This window comes from Miniopterus natalensis, chromosome 11, assembly GCF_054644295.1.
Source record: "Miniopterus natalensis isolate mMinNat1 chromosome 11, mMinNat1.hap1, whole genome shotgun sequence".
In the NCBI taxonomy this organism is placed as follows: domain Eukaryota; kingdom Metazoa; phylum Chordata; class Mammalia; order Chiroptera; family Miniopteridae; genus Miniopterus; species Miniopterus natalensis.
This window is the reverse complement of record NC_142091.1, coordinates 74867303-74887571: the sequence shown is the minus strand read 5'-3', so window position 1 is coordinate 74887571 and position 20269 is coordinate 74867303. Positions and strand designations below refer to the sequence as shown.

The 20269-nt window shown below is 50.1% G+C and overlaps 1 protein-coding gene across 3 annotated transcripts in view; it reads left to right on the top strand.

Annotated features, from left to right (window-relative positions):
- KMT5B (lysine methyltransferase 5B) overlaps nucleotides 1-19553 on the top strand; it is a 48621-nt gene extending 29068 nt beyond the window's left edge. For all 3 annotated transcript variants that reach the window (XM_087822048.1, XM_016213457.2, XM_016213458.2), the window contains 7 exons: nucleotides 643-808; nucleotides 1196-1305; nucleotides 2715-2881; nucleotides 3331-3350; nucleotides 3432-3568; nucleotides 8567-8763; nucleotides 15437-19553. In XM_087822048.1, coding sequence (XP_087678174.1) covers nucleotides 643-808; nucleotides 1196-1305; nucleotides 2715-2881; nucleotides 3331-3350; nucleotides 3432-3568; nucleotides 8567-8763; nucleotides 15437-16893 — 2254 coding nt within the window. In that variant the 3' untranslated portion in view covers nucleotides 16894-19553. The remainder of the gene's footprint in view (nucleotides 1-642; nucleotides 809-1195; nucleotides 1306-2714; nucleotides 2882-3330; nucleotides 3351-3431; nucleotides 3569-8566; nucleotides 8764-15436) is intronic.
- Nucleotides 19554-20269: the final 716 nt, after the last annotated feature.

Here is a 20269-nt window from a genome sequence, read left to right as displayed (position 1 = left end):
GCTGGTTTTGCAATAGAAGCCTTTCACAACTCCACACCAGCCGCGCCCCCTCGTCACCAATACGGCAGTGTCGCTGCTAGAGCTGCGCTTCTGCCTCTGTTCTCTGAGCGCATGGTCGGATTTGGCCCGGTGTTGGGACGTCAGGTGCACTTCGGGGCCCGCCGGGTACTTGGCGGGTCTTCCTACTGTGCGTAGAGAATGTTTTGTGAGCGGCATGCTTTTGTTTGCTTCGTCACTCTTTGGAAGCTCGCTGCCTGGCACTCTTCTGGCTTGATGTGCATGCTTTTAAAAGTTCTAGTCATTCTAACACAAATTAGACGAGCGCTCTTGTAGGTCTTTCATTTTGTACCTTTCAAAGTGGGTGACTGGTATAAGCCTGAATCGGAGAGCATTTGCCTGAATCATCTGGTCGCCTCTCAGTTAACGAGGCAAAAGTGAAATAAAAATATTACAGTACAGTTGGAAGAAAGAAGTTATATTTCCTGTGATCAATATTATTTGAGTGGAAATTATCATGATTACTGATTGTTCTCTTGCGTTAGGTCTGGCGGTTTTTAGGTTGTTATGTCTTTCTCAAGATCTCTTAACAGTGGCCCAAGGATGATGGCAGGTAACTAAAGTTATTGTCTTGATTTTGTTCAGATTCCGGCCCATTAAAGGAAGGCAAGAAGAGCTGAAGGAGGTAATTGAACGTTTTAAGAAAGATGAGCACTTGGAGAAAGCCTTCAAATGTTTGACGTCAGGCGAGTGGGCACGGCACTATTTTCTCAACAAGAACAAAATGCAGGAGAAATTGTTCAAGGAACATGTAGGTTTATGAATAAGATGAATACTGTTTATCTGTCTGGATAAGTGTGAAGGAAACCAAAGCCTCAGTTTTGGTGAACATTGAAACTTTAAGTCAATTTTTGTAAAACTAATCAAATGAAGCTCTAGTAACATTAAGATCCTTTGTATGACTATCCAAAGAGGAAACTCTGTCATCTGGAAGTGAAATTTGCTGTGAACTTTTAGAGTAACACAGCCAAGCCACTAGGTACTCAAGTATGTGAACTCTTAAAATACCAACAGTGTTTGTTACTTAATCTTAAATTTTTTTATATTGTTGCTCATGGTTTGCTTTTATAATTCAACAAAAGTCTAGCAGGATAAACAATTTAATATAAAGTTAATGTCAGATGTTTTCTGTTTTTAGGTGTTCATTTACTTGCGAATGTTTGCAACCGACAGTGGATTTGAAATACTGCCTTGTAATCGATACTCCTCGGAACAAAATGGAGCCAAAATAGTTGCAACGAAAGAGTGGTAACTATTGTATTAGTATAAACCCATACAGTACTTTTATTTAAAATCCTTTCTTAAATTACTGTTCAAGTGCTAAGAAAGTTGTGGGAAGGGATGAAACCAGAGCTCAGCCTGGAGGAGCCCGTGCAGGGCTGGTGCCTTGGCCCAGCGACCAGGGTCTGTTGGTGGTTCTTCTTCCTTCTTTGTTGTTTGGAATTAGAAGTCTGAGTTGAACCACACTCTGTCTCTGAGATGAAATGCTTTCTGTTTTCCTTTGACTGAGCCTGGTGCCTGCTCAGTGACGGGACTGCTGGAAGGTTAGGAAAGCCAAGGTTGGACAGCCTGGCTTCCAGGGTCAGCCCTTTACTGGCCTAGAGGAAAGATTGGGTATGAAGCCTTCGTGATGCTAGGAAGTTGACAGGCGGAAACTTCTTAGCACATTGCTTTAGAAAGTCCACGCTCCCGACTTAAATACAAGCAGTCAAGTCGATTCACCCCGTTAGCACACAAGACAGCCGCACAGGGGAGAGCGGGGGTGTGACTATACCTCCCTCCTCTTGTGCCCATTCCTACCTTCTCTCCCAAAAGAAGAATGTGTCCCTCTCCTATACCACCCTAATAACTTCGTAGCAGAAATTTTAGGGTCAAGTGCCTGAAAGCAGAGTGGGCAGAGAGCATCACTCCCAGGCGTGGGGCCTGCTGGGCCTGCTCCACAGCCCCGTGGTTCCCAGGTTTGAGGTCCGGCTTCTAGAGCTGCACGGTCAGTACAGGAGCCACCAGCCACATGTGGCTCTTGAGCCCTTGCAATGTGGATGGTCCGAATTGAGAAGTGCTGTAAATGTGGTATTCATGCCAGGTATTATATTAAGTTAAAGTTTTCTATAATATTTCTTAAACTAATGACCTGCTGAGATAGTACTTGGGGTATATTGGGTTAAAATATATTACTAAAAGTGATTTCACATGTTTTTACTTTCTTAAAGTGGCTATTAGGAAATTGAAGAACCTGTGCTTGGCTTGCGTTGCATGTCTGCTCTAGCGGGGGGCATCCCAGGCCTGGTCCGCGTAGCTCTTTCCCACTGCTTGTCTGTGTCTCCTTCACCCAGTGTCAGCGGGTTGGGTGCAGAGGGATGTGAGTCCTTCCTGCTTGCAGAGCAGTATGCTGGGTGCTGCAGGGTGTTCAGGGATGTGGGCGGGTGGCAGGGTTCCCGCCCTGCAGGCCCCTCCGGCCTCTGGGAGGGGTGAGGCAGCCACACAGGTCACTGTGGCGGGGGCTCTAGGGCTTCCAGGTGGGGATCGCGGGAGTCGGCTGAAACACGCAGAGTCGGGTCTTCTCAGTACTTGGTATTTATTGGACAGGCTTATTTTATTTAAAGAAGCCTTATTATTTATAATTACTAGTAACTTTTAACATCACATATTTTAAATAGGAAACGAAATGACAAAATAGAATTACTGGTGGGTTGTATTGCCGAACTTTCAGAAATTGAGGAGAACATGCTACTTAGACATGGAGAAAACGACTTCAGTGTCATGTATTCCACAAGGAAAAACTGTGCTCAGCTCTGGCTTGGTCCTGCTGCGTTTATAAACCATGGTAAGCGCTATTTCTCAGGTACTGCTCAAAACTAGAATGGCCATATCGATCTGAGTAAGACCTTTACCTTCCTTTAAAGTAGGGTCAGGAATATGACTCCCCCTCCCCCACAAAGCTGTTAAAATAAATATTTATGTAGTTTAACTTAAGATGTAAACTTCTCTCAAAAGTTGTAAAACTAGCCCTGGCCGGGTTGCTCAGTTGGTGAGAGCATCACCCCAAGATGCGAAGATCGAGGGTTCAGTCCCGGTCAGGGCACGAGAAGCAGCCGGTGAATGCGTAAATGAGAGGAGCGAGACACAGACATTTCTCTCTCCCCCTTCCTCTCCAAAATCAGTTTAAAAGAAAAGTTGTAAAATTTATGGAAAGCTTATTTCAGATTTCTGTAACTGTTCGTGTTTCAGATCTTATCTACAGTTAATTGACTTTATCTTTTGGACATTTTTCAGATTGCAGACCTAACTGTAAGGTAAGCATAACAACTTTTTTATCTCAAGTATTTAGTTTCTGCTTCAGGTACGAGTTTCTCAGTGAGTTCATTTTATTTCAGTTTGTGTCAACTGGTCGAGATACAGCATGTGTGAAGGCTCTGAGAGATATTGAACCTGGAGAAGAAATTTCTTGTTACTATGGAGACGGGTTTTTTGGAGAGAACAATGAGTTCTGCGAGTGCTACACGTGCGAAAGGTAAAGCACTAAGTGTAGTGCTCACCTTTCACTCTCACCCACCTGATGACCGTGGCACTAAATCACGTTGTTGCCTCGTTCACACGCAGGGGTAGTTGTCTGCATTCTAGAGTGTCGCGCCCAGTAACCTGCATAAACAAAATCAAAGGATCCAGAGCTTTTAGGGGCACTGGCACCTGGCCCTTTAAAATCTTATTATTACCAGCTGTTATTCGTAGGATTGGATCAGAATTCAAATGTGCTTAAGTAGAGACTGGGAATACCTTACACACACACACACAGACACACACACACACAGACACACACACAGACACACACAGACACACACACACACAGAGCCAGAGCAGGGTTGCCCCCAAAATGGCAGGTGAAGTTCAGCAACTGACAGTCCTGTGACAACCCCAGCGTAGTCGTGTGTCTTACCCAGCTGTGTCCTCTGGAATGTTTGTTTTGCTGCACAAACTCTTCGGAACCTGGTAGTGCTTCTCCCGAGAACACCCGGCCTAAAGCCAGCCTGCATGAGCCCGTGTTGGGTCCCCCAGAGGCCTGTTTTCCTCTTTCTGGGCAGCAGACGGTTTCCCTGTTGGGGATAGAAACATAACATTTATCTTTTTCTATGTAAAAAAGTGTGTAAACATTGGTTGAATCTTAGACTATTCCACAGAAAGATCCTTTAATCCACAAAGTAGTTTAATTATAGTTGAATAACGCTTTAAGATCATTTTACAGAGACAACTAGTAGCAGTTAAGTGAGTGCCTGAGACCTGGGTCAGACTGTCTGAGTTAGAGCCCTGTGACTTTGCATTTTATTGGCTATGATCTCTTGGTCAGCTTAGCCGCTTTTGTACCTTAATTACCCATCTGTAAAATGGGGATAACACCAGAAGTTATTTTGTAGGGTTGCTATGAGGATTAAATTAGTTGTTTCACAGAAAGTATATAGAACAGTACACAGTTAATACTCAAGTGTTAGCTATAAAATTACATTTTGGTTTCTGGTTATTTTCCCATTAGAATAGATGCTCCAAGAAGACAGAGATTTTTATATTTTTTTATTTACTCCTATATCCCCAGCATCCAGAACAGTACCTGGCACATAGTAGGTGCTTGAAAAGTATTTGCTAAAGGAATGATTGAATGGAGCAAATGGTATGCTGAGTTTTGGAGGTTGTCCTGAAAATGTAGCGCACACTCGGGATTCCAAGCGAGCCCTGAAATAGCTCTTCCCTGGCTCAGAACTGCCCGTGTCGCTGTGTTGCTCAGGCAGCTTAGTTCTATTTCTTTTTCTTTAACCCTCACCTGAGGATGTTTTTCCCACTGAGAGAGTGGACGGGGGAGGGAGAGAAACATTGATGTGAGAGACACACAGACTGGTTGCCTCCCGCATGCGCCATGACTGGGGCCGGGGATTGAGCCTGCAACCGAGGTACGTGCCCTTGGTCTGAATCGAACCCGGGGCCCTTCAGTCCTTGCACCGATGCTCTAACCACTGAGCCAGACTGGCCAGGGCAGGTTAGTTCTCTGTATTGGGCCTGTTTCTCACTGGTCACATGGGGGTGATCCCTCCTGCTCCACAGGCTTAGTGTGAGCAGTGGAGGGAAACGAGGAAGTCCTTCCTCAGGGGAAGGGCCTAACAGCAGTAGGCACGCGAATGTCCGACTACATGAGCAGTTTAACTGAAAAGGTGGCTATGAGCATTCTTTAAAGTCTCAGAAACGCCAGTTAGGTGAGAGGATGAGACCAGTCAAAGGAACTCAGTCTTTTATCGGGTAGTCACTGAATGCGTCCTTAACGTTAGGCCCACATATGCTGGGTAAACAAGACCAGCACTGTGCCAGTTGCGAGGGTGGTGCACACACACTGTGCTGGGCACTGGCGGGTGGGGGAGGAGGCTCAGTGAAGAATGGAGAGTGGACAGATGTTGGCAGAGGCACTGAGGTCACCGGTGATTGTCCAGGGTGCATCGGCGCACGTGTCTGGGCTGTAACCGTCCTGGCACAATAGTGATTGTAACATGTTTCTAATAAGCACTGCGGATTTCCCTCTGGGAAATCTGAGGAGTAAAGTCTGACAAAGGACTAGATTATTGTGAGGCTTATCTGAAAGTGTGTATGACTATAGCCAATAAAATACTTCTGAAGTACAGTTAGGGGAGATTTGCCTTAACTGATGTTAAAAGTTACTGTGAAACAGTTGTGATCAAAACCTGATGATACTGGCCCAGAGGTGGACAAGTAGGTAAGAGGACATGGAGGGAGCGCTGAGATAGGGACGAGTGTGGTGCTGGTGCACTACTTTTGACCCGAGACCGGGAATCTGCAGTGTGGAGGGCTGAAGCAGTTACACGTGGGTTTTCAACTGCATTGTTCAAGGGTCAGCTAGATCTTGTGTGTCTGGAGGAAAACCAAGCTAAGCCCCATCTCACACTATGTAAAAATAAATTCCAGATGGATTAAGTATTTAAATTTTAAAATCTAATGCAAAACTATTAGAAAAAACTTAGAATATATGTCTAACCTTGGGGTAGTAGAATTGTTATGAAGGAAGACAAGAAATGGTGACTATGAAAATTTTTGAATAGCTGAAAGTAAAGCCAAAGCCAAATGATAAACTGAAGGGCACATAAAAGTACACATGGCATAGAGTTAAGATCATAACAACAGAAAGCTCCTGTAACCTAAGCTCATAAGGGAAAGACAATCCCAGTAGAAAGGAAAGGTCAGCGGGAGGCGCAGAAAATGAAGGCCATAAACGGGTTAAAACAGCTGTGTTCCCTCCCACTGTTGACTGGCGGAACTTAAGCAGTGCGCGGTGACTGCCGGTGAGCACCTGGGGAAGCAGGCGCGATGTTCCCGGGGCTGACTTGCTGTAACACTCGGAGGAAGTAATCTGGCGATATGGGTCAAAAATAAGTGCATCCGCTTACCCGCAGTCAGTCCCATGTGGAAGAATCTACCCTGTGGAAACATGAGCACTAGTTGGTAAGGATTCGGTTTCGAGAGCAGTATATATAGCACCTGTTCATGGTGGCAAACAAAAACGAAATAGCCCGCAAGTGTCAGTATCACTGATGGGCCGTGATTGAATAAATTATGGAAGGTCTGTGTAAAAAGCACAACTTCCAAAGCATGCGTTGAGTTCCAGTTCATTTGCCCGTGATGTGATGGCGATAGAGCCGGCTGCCGAGTGGATGTGCGGTGTTACCTTCGGTGGTCGCTGCCCAGAGAGCTTCAGCAGGCGTCTCGGCGTGTGGGCCGTGCTGAAGGGCTAGACGCTGACCTGGTGGCCGGCACCTCAGGGCTCCGGGCTGCGGGGGCTGGGGGATGCTGTCGTCTTCTGCTTGTGGGCACTTCTGTTCTAGGAGTGTTTGGCTTGTCGCAGCAGCGTGAGCATGTATCCCTTTGCTAAGTTAAAAAGAAGAAATGAGAGTAGCGGAGAAGGAGATGAAGAGTAGGGTTTGCTAAAAAACTAATTTCCAGGTAAAATAATCCCACCACCGTCATTTAGTTTGTGTGAGCGAACTTCAGGTGTGCTCCATCTCTCTAGAGTGAACCTGCAGTGTTAGTGTTACGGTGAAAGGCGTGGAACGTCTGAAACCGTTTACTTTCTTGCCCATGTGGAATGAAATGGCCTTTGGGATTTGTGGATTTACTTTCTGAATATATTTTGGGGTGGGGTGGCGTGTAACTGGTTGCCTGCCTCGGTGAGGATTTCTAATGCACCTTTTGAAAAAAATCGAGGCGGTCCTGCAATAAGTCTAATGTTGCTTTACAAAAGCTTCCCTAAGAAGAGAATTCCAGACGCATCGTGTGAAGGTGAGAGCGAGAAGGCTCACCTGACGCGCCAACAGCAGCTTCCATGCTAGGTTTAGGTCTGTGCTCCTTAGTGTGAAAAGAGGTAAGAGGCTAGAGAGAGAAAATAAAACCATTGGCCCTTAGCAAACAGCGAAACACTAGTTCCTTGGGGAGGAAATCCTGAAGGAAATCCGCCACATGGGCTCTCCATCAGGGCAAGATTGCTTTCACAGGCGGGTGTCCGGTGCCGCCACGGGTCAGGGGCTGTTGTTGTTCGGCTTTTCTTAACAGGCTGAGGCAGCCTCGGCCGAGACCTCTCACTGCTGAATGCAGTGGGGAGGGCTTGTTTTTAACCTCTCACTGTATAAATTGCTTACTCTTTTGAGTAGAGCTGAGTAGAAGTTTTCCGTTACACACTGAAGAAAGCACAGATTTGCAGAACAATTCGTTAGGAAGTTTAGGAGCTCTAAGCAAGCACGCTCACTTCAGAGGGTTTATATAATACAAATGAAGCAGGTCAGAAGGTGTTCTTATCCCAGGATAAAAGCAAGTCTTTTAGTAACATTTTATTAACTTAATTATGGTCATTTATATTTATTTCAGTAACTTTAAAGAAATTATTTAACAGTTTTTGTAGTTCAGAAAGTCAGCCTTTCACTGATACAGCCTGGCTTTCTTATGCAGAATCTCAGCTGGGATTGGTTTGTATCTAACATTCAGTTTTTTCTAAGTAATGCCTTGATTTATGGAAATTCCCTGGTTTCCTTTTTTAATTCCTTAATTCTCAATGTTCAGTGATGTCGTGTTAATTTGTCAGAATGAAGCTAGAATATAATGAACAGGTGGGTTATTTAAGCCACAATTTAGACCTAACTGTTGCACTAGCCAGTTTTAAGATTGAAGAATTAGCTACCTGTTGTTATCTGCACATGAAATTCTACAGGGCCCAGTGGTTTCTTATGGGCAGTTAATAATTGACAGTAGTCATAGCAATTCATTTTGTTATTTTAAGTTTAGAGTTTTTGTTGATTTTATATATATTTAATTTCTTTTGAGAGCCCTAGATTTGGCAAATTTCCAGTGATGATTGAGGCCTCATCAGCTCATCGCATCTGTAGGTCTGATGTGGCCCAGAGTCCCCAGCAGCCCAGCTTGTGGTCAGTAAGTACGCTGTTTGTTTGACGTGTGCTGTTTTCTCTTTCAGACGGGGAACTGGTGCTTTTAAATCCAGAGTGGGACTGCCTGCGCCTGCTCCTGTTATCAATAGCAAATATGGACTCAGAGAAACAGACAAACGTTTAAATAGGCTTAAAAAGTTAGGTGACAGCAGCAAAAATTCAGACAGTCAATCTGTCAGCTCTAACACTGATGCAGATACCACTCAGGAAAAAAACAATGCAAGTAAGTAAGGGAGACTTAAGCATTTCTTTTTTTTTTTTTTAAGTGTTTTCACACCATTTGCTTTCTAAAATATGCTTCAATAGTTTTGATCTTTTGAATATTGAGAGAAACCCTGGGACTCATGAGGTTCAGCAGCATCTGGAGGTGACGTGCCTGCAGGAGCAGCTGTGTCCGGCCTCCGGATGCCGAGCGCTGTGCTCGGCTGATGTGGCTGCTTCCCTTGGACACTTGGTAACTGGGTAGCAGATTCTTCATCCTGTTCCAGGCTCGTCACATGTATGTTTGAGGGAACGTTTCAAGTGTTAGTTTCACTCTCATCGTGTCTTCCGAGAAGACAGGCTGGGCGGCCTGATGCAGGTGCACGGGTGTTCCCGCGCCTGGCCGTCTGTGGGGTGGAGCGTGGACTTGGGAAGTGCGTAGTTCCCGGCTGCAAGGTTCCGCCTTTGAACTGCTTGCTGCCTTTTCACGGTGAGCAGGCCCACTTCCCGCAGCCACTGGGGAGCAGGCTTGGAATTGTGACAAGGGAGCGTATTAAGTGTCGCTGTGCGCACACAGCCACTGCCGAAAGCAGCAAGGTGAAAGGGGGGAGAAGCAGGCTTTAAGGTGCGGGGGAGGGGGCCTACTGGAGTGGGCAAGAGGGAGAGCGAAGAATAAAGAGGAAAGGTGGGGGAAGCCTGGACGGACAGAAGGCGCGTCATCTTGGTGGCGCTTGGAGCCCTGGGCACTCTGGCTGCTGTTGCGTTTCTCCTGGGTAACTGCAGTTTTCTCTCGTTCCACTAAGTAGTAGGCTCTTCACTCCGACTTGTCTGACAGGAATCAAGCTTGAAAGTTTGGACTTGGTGATGCCCAGGGTGTACCTGCTTCAGCACTAAATGTTCACAGACACTTCTTAGTGCCCAAGGGCCCTCTGAGGTCTGGCTATTCTAGGCTCTTCTCCCATCTTCACTCGCTTTCAGCCCGGCACTGGGGTGCTCCCCCCTCCCTGCAGAAAATCTCGAAGAAAAGGGGAGGTGTCCCCAGTGATGGCGAAGGCCACTGCCATGAATTCCCAAATCTACCTGCTGCCGGAGTAGAGGCCAGGCATGGCCTGTGTAGTGTAAGAGTAACCCTGTGTTTCATCCATTTTGTAATGTCCACAGTGAGCAGAAGAGCAGCTGGTCCGCCATTCCTGTGGACCGTGGTTCTAATAATAAACGCAGCGTAATCAGTGCTTGTTTTCTGAGTCGGTTCCTTGGTGAAGCGGGAGACTTGGGGGACTTGCATATGGAGACGCCACGGCACTGTCCACATTGAGTGGCTCTGTGACATTCGTGGGGGTGTTCTGTGTTTTTATGCATTAACTATATTTCTGATGTATAGATTCTGAACTCAGTACCCTGCTTAGTTTGGAATACAGATATTTTTAGAAGGTGTTGAATGTATTACTGTGTGACCATCAGGGAATATTTATTAATAAACCAAATACATATTAAAAGCCTGGTAGTAGTTGAGATACAGAGATGTAGGAGCCTCGTGCCCCCCCCTCGGGGAGCTCATGCCTGACAGGACAGGACAGGTGCACACGGGACACAGAGCACACTATAAACGGCGTTTCCTAAAGTCCAGAGGGAACAAGGCATCCCTCTGAGCCACAGCCTCAGCATCACAGGAGGGAAAGGCCGCACTTCGCAGTGGCTGCTGATGGGAGGCGCGCTTCCTCCATGCGAGGCTGCCTTTCTGCAGAGTGGTTGATGGGGTCGGGTGATAGACTTGCTGGGTGCTCAGGGAGCTACGGGCTCACTCCAGCCGCTGTGCACGCTGCTGTGTTCACGCAGTGTTTCTTTGGCTCTTCCATGCGTTCTTTTAGGCTGTGTTTCTTTTGCTGTTTGTGTCTCAAACACTATCCTAGAAAGACTTCTGAGGCTACAGCTGGTGCAAAGCCAGAGCTACCTGAGCCTTTCTCCCAAGGGAGGGGGCATCCACTGTGTGTGCAGATTCGGGGTGCACTCTCCACGCAGAGCTGCCCACATTCATCCTGCAGCTTGTTAGAATTTAGCAGCTGGCAGAGGAGCTGCGCTCCCCGAGCTGCGTCTATATTCTTAAAGAGCTCTTTCTGCCCAGCGGGATGAAAAGCTCTCCTCCCTTCCACACAGGTCCCTTTTAAAGTTTTTAATCCTCTCCTGAGGATACGTTTAACTTATTTTTAATATGTTTTTATTTATTTGAGGGAGAGAGAGATAGAAACATCCATGAGAGTATCGATGGGTTGCCTCCTGCACGTCCCCTACTGGGGATCAAGCCCGAAATCCAGGCATGCGCCCTGAAGGGGAATCAAACTGGCGACTGCCAGGAGGTGACTGGGTCAGCGCTCAACCACTGAGCCACACTGGCCGGGTGAGATGTTTAATTTTTATTGACTTTAGAGAGAGAGGAAGGGGAGGAGAGAGAGAAACATTGATGTGAGAAACATCCATTGGTTACCTCCCATATGCACCCCAAGTGGGGATCGAACCTGCGGCCCAAGTGGGCGCCCTGACTGGAGGTCAGACTCACACCTTTTGGTATATGGGCTGATGCCCCCGCAGCCACCCAGCCAGGGCCACGGCCTTTTTTGAAAGGTGTCTCAAGAGCCACAACCCAAGTGGTGGTTTTAGAATCCAAAGAGGAGACAATAAGAAATCCATTTTCACAAGTTCAATTCGGAAGCCTGGGTTATGCTGTTGTTAGAAGATTCTGGTTTTCTAGGTCCTTGTGCCTCAGCGGCTGGGCCGCCCCCATGCTCAGTGCTGTGATACGGGATGTGTGTCACTGCAAATGCAAGTCGGTGCAGAACCCAGAACACTGGGCCGGTGGAGTGAGTTTATCTAACTAAGGAGCGCCTGTCCTAGAGGTGGGGGACTGGTCACTGCTTTCTCTCTTGCCTGTCACTCCTCGACCTGAACGCTCTTCTGCTGAGCCTGTAGGGCCCCTCCCAAGGCCCGGTCCAGGCAGCCGTTGCCAGTCTGTGTTGGTCACTTAAGATGGGAGCTGCTGGCTCCTCGAGCTCTGCAGGTGTGAGCTGTGTGTGGTCCTCACATTCCCTCAGTTCACGTTCTCTGGGCACCTGGGGCTTTTCCAGCACCGCGCAGGACGCAGCCCTGGCAGTCGGCGCCTTGCTGCCCTTTTGCTGCTCTCGTGTCCAGCTGCGGTTCTTGATGCCCACTCCGGGCTGCCTTTTGATTTTGAGGATGCTCTAAGATCACCGCCAGGGCTGTGCCGCGGCTCCTTGACCCATGAGTTGGGGCTGGCGTACCTTAAAGGCAGTGCTTAAAAACTTGGGATCTTGAGCCATAGACTTCAGTTCAGATCCTATCTCTGCCGCTTGCCAGATGGACGATCTTGGGCGCACTAGTCCGCGTGAGCTTGGTTTTCACAGTGTGACAGCCCTTACTCCAGAGATGCCTGTGAGCATTGAGTTCATACTGACTTGGCCATTTGCCCAGCGCCTACTGTATAATAATTGCTAAGAATGTGGATCTCCACCCAAAGTTACTGTTTCGGTTATGCATTTGGGGCTTGTCCTGGCCAGTAGGGAGGAGCCTGAGTGCTGGCGCCAGGGCCGCCCCGGCACACCTCCCCTGCCCTGTGCCAGCGCCCTGTCTCCGGATAGACTCCTACTAGTCTGCCTCTGTGGCCGCTGTCCCTTTACCCTGTGGCCCTTTACCCTGCTGTCCCTGATACTCTCAAAGCGCCCAGGAACAGCGTGGCCCTCGGGGGACAGCGAGGAGCCCTGGGCACTTGCTGCACTCCTGTCTTGGTAACTTTGCTCACACTTCTGCCCAGCTTGCTTATGTCCCTTTCGACCTTCGTCTTGGTGAGCACTCCTTTTAGCTGGACTTTTGAGGAGATCCATTGGCTTTAGACAACATGAAGATACACTATGAATACGTAAACGTAAGTGAAACAAGCCATAGCGACAAGTAGTCTGTTTTGAGCTGTTTAGAACAAACACCCAAGTGCTTTGTAAGTGGCTTATTGCAGTCAGCTGATGGCGATGCCGTGGGAAGGAGGGGTGTGCGGGGAGAGCCGAGATCCAGTCGACAAAATGATTCTTGTCTTACGGATTAAAATAAGTGTCTAAGTGAGGGGCCTCTCGGGCATCGTGGGGTACACAGCAAGGGTGTCCTGTTCTACATAAAACGTCGCGGCAGGCTCCCTGGGAGAAGTGTTCCCTAAGCTGAACACTTTGAAGAGGGTGAGAAGTTGTCCAAGTGAAGCACATTCAAAGCAGAGGGAATTTTATTTTTTAAAAATACTATAAGGAGGTGAGTGTGGGCTTGGATAAGTAAAGTTTATCACGACTGGAATCGAAGGTGGGAAGAGAGAAGGTAAGCATAATTTAAAACTCTGGACTTTATTCTTAGGACATTAGGGTACTGAAAGGTTTCAGTCCTGACCGGAAGTGCCGTGGCGCACCAGGAAGGCCGTTCCGGCTGCGTGGCGGGCGGAGAGGGGGGTGTTGGGGAAGCAGCAGGAAGACAGAAAGGGCAGGAGACTGGCATTGGCAGTGGAGAGGTGGGCGGCTCCAGTGGCTTTGCAGGAGTGGACGCCATGGGACAAGGAGGCCGAGTGGAGGCAGGGAGAGCAAGCGTCAGGGATGACCTCCCGGCTGCTGGTGGTGGTGACCCAGACGGACAGCTTAGGAGAAGCAGCCATGAGACGGATGGTGAGTGCAGTGGCCGAGGGGCTGTGAGAGCCAGGGACCAGCGGATGCTTGGTGGTATGTGGTCTGTCATTTAGGAGAGAACCAGGCTAGAGAAAGTGGCTCAGCAACTGCCTGCAGGTAGTAGCCGTGGGTGGGGAGGTGCTTGTCACCCAGAGGCCGTGTGGTTTTCCAGGGGCCTGAGGACTGCTGTGGGGCAGGTGGAAGGAGGTGCGCTCGCCGACGGCTGAGCTGGAGGTTTCCAGGAAAACGAGCGGTTAGTGTCACGTTCTGCAGAGAAAGGTGAGGGCTGGAGGGTGTCAGAGATTGGTCAAGGCTCTCGTGCGAGGGCCCGGCTGGACCCCGATTTCAGGGGGATCCCTGTCGAGAGAGCAGCGTGTGTGTGATTATAGTGTACGGCTAATTGCAGGCTCGAAATAAGAGGGGTGGGAAGGGGGAAATGAGGCTGAGAACCACTGAGCTTGGCCAGAGGACGGTCAGGCCGAGCAGAGGCCACGCCGCCACCTCCGGAAAGCTGAGTGCAGAGCACTGGGCCACTTGCGTCCGCAGGCACGTCTGCTAGGCCCGCCTGGAAGGAAGGCTTGTCAGCGGAAAGAGACTTCATCAGAACCCCCGAATATCCTTATATTTTAAAATAGTTTCCAGCAAGTCCTGTGTAACCCAGTCCGCATACATCAGCTCTCCGATGGCGCGGCCTCCGCGGTAGCAGGTGGGCGCGCTCCGGGCCGGTCCTCGGGCCTCAGTCCTGGGAACTCTGCTGGTCTGGGTCCTCGGCGCCATTTGCCGGGCGTGAGCACAGAGCCCCTTTTCTTGGCGGCCTGATCCTGTTGGAACGCTTGAGCCTCATTCTCGCTCCTCGGTGAAAACTAGCTCGTGGTGACTGACTTGCTTGGCGGGCGGAAGGGACAGCAGTCGCCCCGCGAGCTTCCCCACGCTCTCCGTGGTCTGTCCTCGCTTCCCGGTGCGAGGCGGCGACAGGTCGCCTCAGCTTCCCTGGTGAATGACTTGAAGGGGCCTCTGGATGGGAGAGGTTTTCAGGCGGGAAGGTGGGAAACTAGTCGGGACAGTGGCTCGTGGAAGACGCTGTACAGGCCCAAGTGTGGATGCGGAGGAAACCACGCCGGGGCGGCGGGCCAGCGCAAGGCCAGGCTCACTTGGGGAGTAGCTCGGACTTGAGCCACCTTAAGCTTCTCATAAAGCCCTTCAGCCGCCACCTTAGGTCTTAGGTGGTGGTTCCCAGTGGGGCCGTCCCAGCCTCCCTGTGTCCTTGCCCCAAGGAAGGACGCGGAGTCCCCTTGTCTGAGAGGAATTCTGGCCACGTGCCCCTTCCCTCTCCGTTTGGCTGTGGGCAGCAGGCAGGCCTGGGAGGGATGTGGCCGCGCGAGTGAGCTCTGCTGGTCCTCCCGGCGCTGACGGGAGCGACGGTGCCGTTTTCCGGGGCGATTGTCTGTGGGGAATGCAGTCTGTGCTGCCCAGGATCTCCTCCTCTCGCCTGAAACCACTGGGATAGACTTTGCCTCTCTGAGCCAGTTTGCATTATATTTCTTGAGTTAATGAGTAATTGGATTTTAGAAGAAAACTATTTAAAATGATTATTTTAAGAATTTGTGAAAGTAAAACTATGATTTTTTTCCTTAGGTCTACTTCAAATCTTGTTTGTGGTAAAATACTAAATCAGGGAAAGAAATACTGATTTTGGACCAGTATCATGATAGATTAAGGACGAACATAGAGTGAAATCCAGGTACTTGGTACCAGGGGTTCTTTAAACACCCAGTTCAGCCGAGAACAGATGCTCCGTAAAGTAGAGGCAGAAATGAGAAAGCGAAGATAAGGGAAAACACGGCAATACTTCTGCGCAGGCAGGAGCCGGCCGGGGTCTGTCTGCCACACGTTCTTATAACCTGACTGTTAGGTGGCTGACGGGCTGGTTTGGGGCATTGTTTTGGGTTATCAAGGCTGGTTTTCATTCATTTTTTCTTTTAACTGCAGCTTCTAGCCGAAAATCTTCAGTTGGTGTGAAAAAGACCAGCAAGAGCAGAACGTTAACAAGGCAGTCTGTGTCGAGAGTTCCAGCTTCTTCCAGCTCTACCTCATCTAAGCTCACTCACACGAATGATTCCAGGGTACCAAAGAAACCGAAAAAGCCCACAAAGCCTTTACTTTCCAAGGTGAAGTTGAGAAACCACTGCAGGCGGCTGGAGCAGAAGAGTGCTTCGCGAAAACTCGAGATGGGGAACCTGGTCCTGAAAGAGCCCAAAGTAGTTCTCTACAAAAACTTGCCCATTAAGAAAGAGAGGGAGCCGGAGGGACCAGGACCGGCCGCAGCGGCTAGTGGGTGCTTGACGAGACACGCGGCAAGGGAGCACAAACAGAACCCGGGGCGGGGGACCCCGTCGCCCGGGGAGGGCGCCCCCAGCACGTACACGACCAGGCGGTCCGTGCGGACGAGACTGAATTTGAAGGAGACCTCGGACATCAAGCTTGAACCAAATACGTCAGACGGCTATGAGAGCAGCCCGGCTGGGCCTTGCCCGGACAGTGGCGAGCAGCTGGCCCCTGTGGCGCAGGAGGGAGAACTGGCGCCTGACGCGCAGAGGGGGGAAGCAAAGTGTCCTCGGAGTGACAGCATTGCCAAAAAGAAGTCGCGACAAGGGAAACTTGTGAGGCAGTTGGCAAACGCGGAGGACTCCACTCCAGCGCACGAGGCCCCGGGAAGAGCTGGCCCGGTGCCCGACGTGCTGGGGCGCCTCCCGGGCCAGGGCGAGCACAGCGGCTCGGAGGGAGCGCCCGGCGGCTACATGGATTGGGCCCCTTCGCCTGTTGACGGCTCGGGGGTGACGTCAGACAGCTTCAGAGCGAAAGACGGCTTCCGAACCGCGAAGAGTAAAAAGAAGAGGCGGATCACGCGGTACGACGCCCAGCTGATCCTGGAGAACAGCTCGGGGATCCCCAAACTGACTCTCCGCCGGCGCCACGACAGCAGCAGCAGGACGCACGACCCGGAGGACGACGGGATGAGCTCCTCCAAAATCAGCATCAAGCTGAGCAAGGACCACGAGAACGACAGCAACCTCTACGTGGCGAAGCTGAACAACGGGTTCACCGCGGGGCCCGGCGGCGGAGCCACGAAGCTGAAGATCCAGCTGAAGCGGGACGAGGAGGGCCGGGGGCCCTGCCCCGAGGGCCTGCACGAGAACGGGGTGTGCTGCGGCGACCCGCTGTCCCTCCTGGAGTCCAGGGTGCAGGTGGGCGACTACGGCCAGTACGCGGAGCCCAGCACGGACGCCTCGTCCTCGGAGGGGGGCGAGGAGGAGGAGGACTTCGAGGACGACTTCATCCCCCTGCCCCCCGCCAAGCGGCTGCGGCTCATCGTCGGCAAGGACTCCATAGACATCGACATCTCCTCCCGGAGGAGGGAGGACCAGTCTCTGAGGCTCAACGCGTGAGCTCGGGCCTCGGCCTGGCCTGGGACGAGCTGCGCGAAGAAGGAAAGAACTCCAGCCTCGTGTCCCCCCGGAACATTCAGCGGCAGCACTTCTCTCGTTTCTCCACTTATCAGCGTAACCCGTAGACAGTGTACAGCGTACCGGCTCCTCTGAAGTCCGATTTGTGCAAGTTTTTATTGTACTTTTTAAATAGCTTCTTACGTGCAATCCCGAGGGAGAGGCGAAGCCCGTCGCGAAGCCCAGGCTCGGGCAGACGGCAGCAACAGCAGCTTTCCACACGGACGTCGGGAGCAGGTGTGGCTGCACAGGCGTTTTTAACTTTAAGAGCATCGACTGGCTCTTTAATATGGGACTAAACCGTAATTTAAACCAACCACAGTAGCAGCATATTCAGATTTCTAGTACATGCTAATATCACCAGCAGCGGTCTTTGGCTTTTTGGTTTATTTGCTAGATGTTCCCCCTCGGAGTTTGGTCAGTGCCACGCTGGTGGCCGGCCGGCGTACTGCGTGTGGCCCTGGCTCAGCAGCAGACCATCCGCTGGGAGTCAGGTCGGTTTTTTTAAAAAAAGGCAGCGCCCTGCGCGCCGGCCGGCCCGCGGCCCCTTGCGCACGCGGCCGCCGCGGGCAGGAGGAGCTTCGATGCAGCGTATTTATTGCTTGTCATGTAAATTAAAGACCTTGTATTTAACACTTTTCAATACTTTTAGATAAAACTGTTCTTTGCAAGAATGATTGGTGCTTATTTTTTCAAAAATTTGCTGTGAACAGTGTGACGACAACGAGCAGCGTTTACCTGATGAACTACCGCTGTCTTAATTTGGGTCTTCAAGTTTTCTGTTGCACTTGTAAAATGCTACAAGGAATATTAAAACTCTATTCACTTTAACTTATAATAGTTTATGAAATAAAAACATGAGTCACAGCTTTTGTTCTGTGGTAACCTATAAAAATGTTTGTCTTTGAAATTCATTGTAAAGAACTGAAAACAGTGTATATGTTGTAAATATTTGTGTGTTGTGAGAAATTTTTGTCATAAGAAATTAAAAGAACTTACCAGGAAGGTTTTTAAGTTTAGAAATATCCATGCCAATAAAATAGGAAGTTATAAATACATAGTTTTAAGCACTGCATCAGTGGGAGTTCTTGGCTTATGTTAGTTTATGTATGAAAATATCAGAGAGTTTTGACTATATTATCAGTTAAGCAAAAAGAAGAGTCAGATTTAATTTGTTTTTGAAGCACTTTGAGAAGATAAATTAATTTTAAGTAACTTAATGAACATAATTTTACTACTTTATGTTCAGCACCAGTCCTTCATGTTTCTGGATTGCTTTACGAATCATCGGACAAGAGTCGGGTGTGGCCCCCGCGGGCGTCTGCGCCGGCCGCCCGCGTGCTCTCTGGTGCGCGGTTCTCCTCGGTAGCACCGAGTCGGGGCCCGTGGGGTGTCTAGAAAGGCGGCCCCGGCTTTAAACTGTCAGAAGGAACCGGCGGGTCCTGAGAAGCCGCGAGGAGAAAACCTCTGTGCCTGCTGTTCTAACCGATTCCCACCGGCTCCCGGGCTCCGGGAAGCTAAGTTCCTTAACACTATTGCCAGTGGGCTCCAGGCAGAAATTAATAATATTCATCAACGTTTCCTGAGTGCAGAGGCTTTTCTCCTTCCGTTCCTCAAGGCGTCGCGTCTGCTGCCGTGTACCCTCCCGCCCCGGGTGTCACGGCGGTCTGACCCCTCAGGTATTGCGGCGCCCCGCGGGTCTAGGGTCCCCACCTCCCCCGGCAGGGCAGCCCCGCGGAGCCGTCTGTCCCCAGGCACCCGGAGCACTTTACAGCCCACGCCCGCCCTCCCGGGGCCCCTGTGGACGGGAGACCCGCGCCACTGAGGAGGGTCAGGCGTAGACCGTGTGTCTGGAAGGGACCGGAGGGCAGAGGCTCGCCTCTCGCCCCACCTTAGTGTGGAGCGTCTTGCGGACGGTCAGAGACCACACCGTGAGCTGTTCCTTGGAGCACCCGCAGTGGCCATTGCGGGAATCTCAGTCTTATGGAAAAAGTAATAAAATACCCTGTTTCCCACTTTTCTCCATTTTTAAGCTTCGTTCTAGTAACTTATTTATGATGTTAGTTTTAACTGTTGTGGCCTGGTCCTTGGAGGCCGACCCTCCCCCGGTCTGAGCAGTGACACCCGGTAGCAGTCACTGCCTGGAGTCGGTGCTCGCGGGCGCCTGCTCCCACCGTCGAGGTTGGGGGCCTCCGAGCTGTCGGGCTCCGCCGTGCGGGATGGCGAGACCCGCACGCTCGCCGGCGACCCCCGGGAAGAGGTCAGTAAAACTTCCATTCACTAAAACTCTCAGCTGAGCTTATGCAATGATTGGTAAAGACTTGTCACGTCGTAAGAATTAGGAAATGATCATAGAAATATATGTAAAGTATTCAATTTTCAATCATTTTTCAAACTACTGTTTTAAATTGTTTTGCCGAGTTGTAATACTTTTGAGATACAATGTATTCCTTGTACTGAAAGAATGAAAACAAAAAAAGGACTTTTTCAGCATTTGAGGTAAGTTCTTTAACGTTTCATTAAAAACATTTTTTACAAATATTTTGTACATGCACTTGCAGTATTGAGGTTAATCATTTTAATAAATTCGGAAATTAAAACAATTTGGCCGGTGTTCAGTGTATCTGAGAGGACAAGTTCGAAGTGGTTTTCTCCCACAAGGTTTTCATTTCAAGTAGGATTTGTAAAAATCAGCATTTCTGAAGCTTTTTCAGTCTGTGAGTGCTGAGTTCTCGGATCCCTGGTGTACATTTGCTTCTGGTTTAGGAGACCTTTTGGCCACTGGGTTTAAAAGTAAAGGGAGTAGCCCAGCCGGCGTGGCTCAGCGGTTGAGCGTCGACCTAAGAACCAGGAGGTCGGGGTGCGATCCCCAGTCAGGGCAGCTGCAGTAGACAGTGACTTCTGTCTGGGGGGTGACCCACCCCGTTGAGCGTGCTCTGCTCAGGAGGAGAGCGTGCTGGGTCTGCTCGGGCACAGGGCAGCTGGCAGGGAATCCGCAGGCGGGTTTCCCAGTCTGAGACCTGAGCTGGGGACATCCAGAGCAGCAGGGGGCAGGGGAGCTGGAGCCTGGGAAGGGGCCCCATTGGCCATGCAGGAAGGATGGTCGTAGGAATCTAGGTCCCGCTTCCTTGTTAACAAGAGGAGGAGAGGTGGCAGATGGTGGCGGGGAGGCCGTCCCAGCAGGAGGGGTCTGTTCTGCAGAGTCGGAGGCCAGGTCATGGAGAGGAGGAGAGCAGGGGCCCCGAAGCTTCAGCACGAAGATTTGAGATTGAGGAAGGGAAAGCAAGCTGACTAGAAACGGTGCAATTCATTGCAGAAA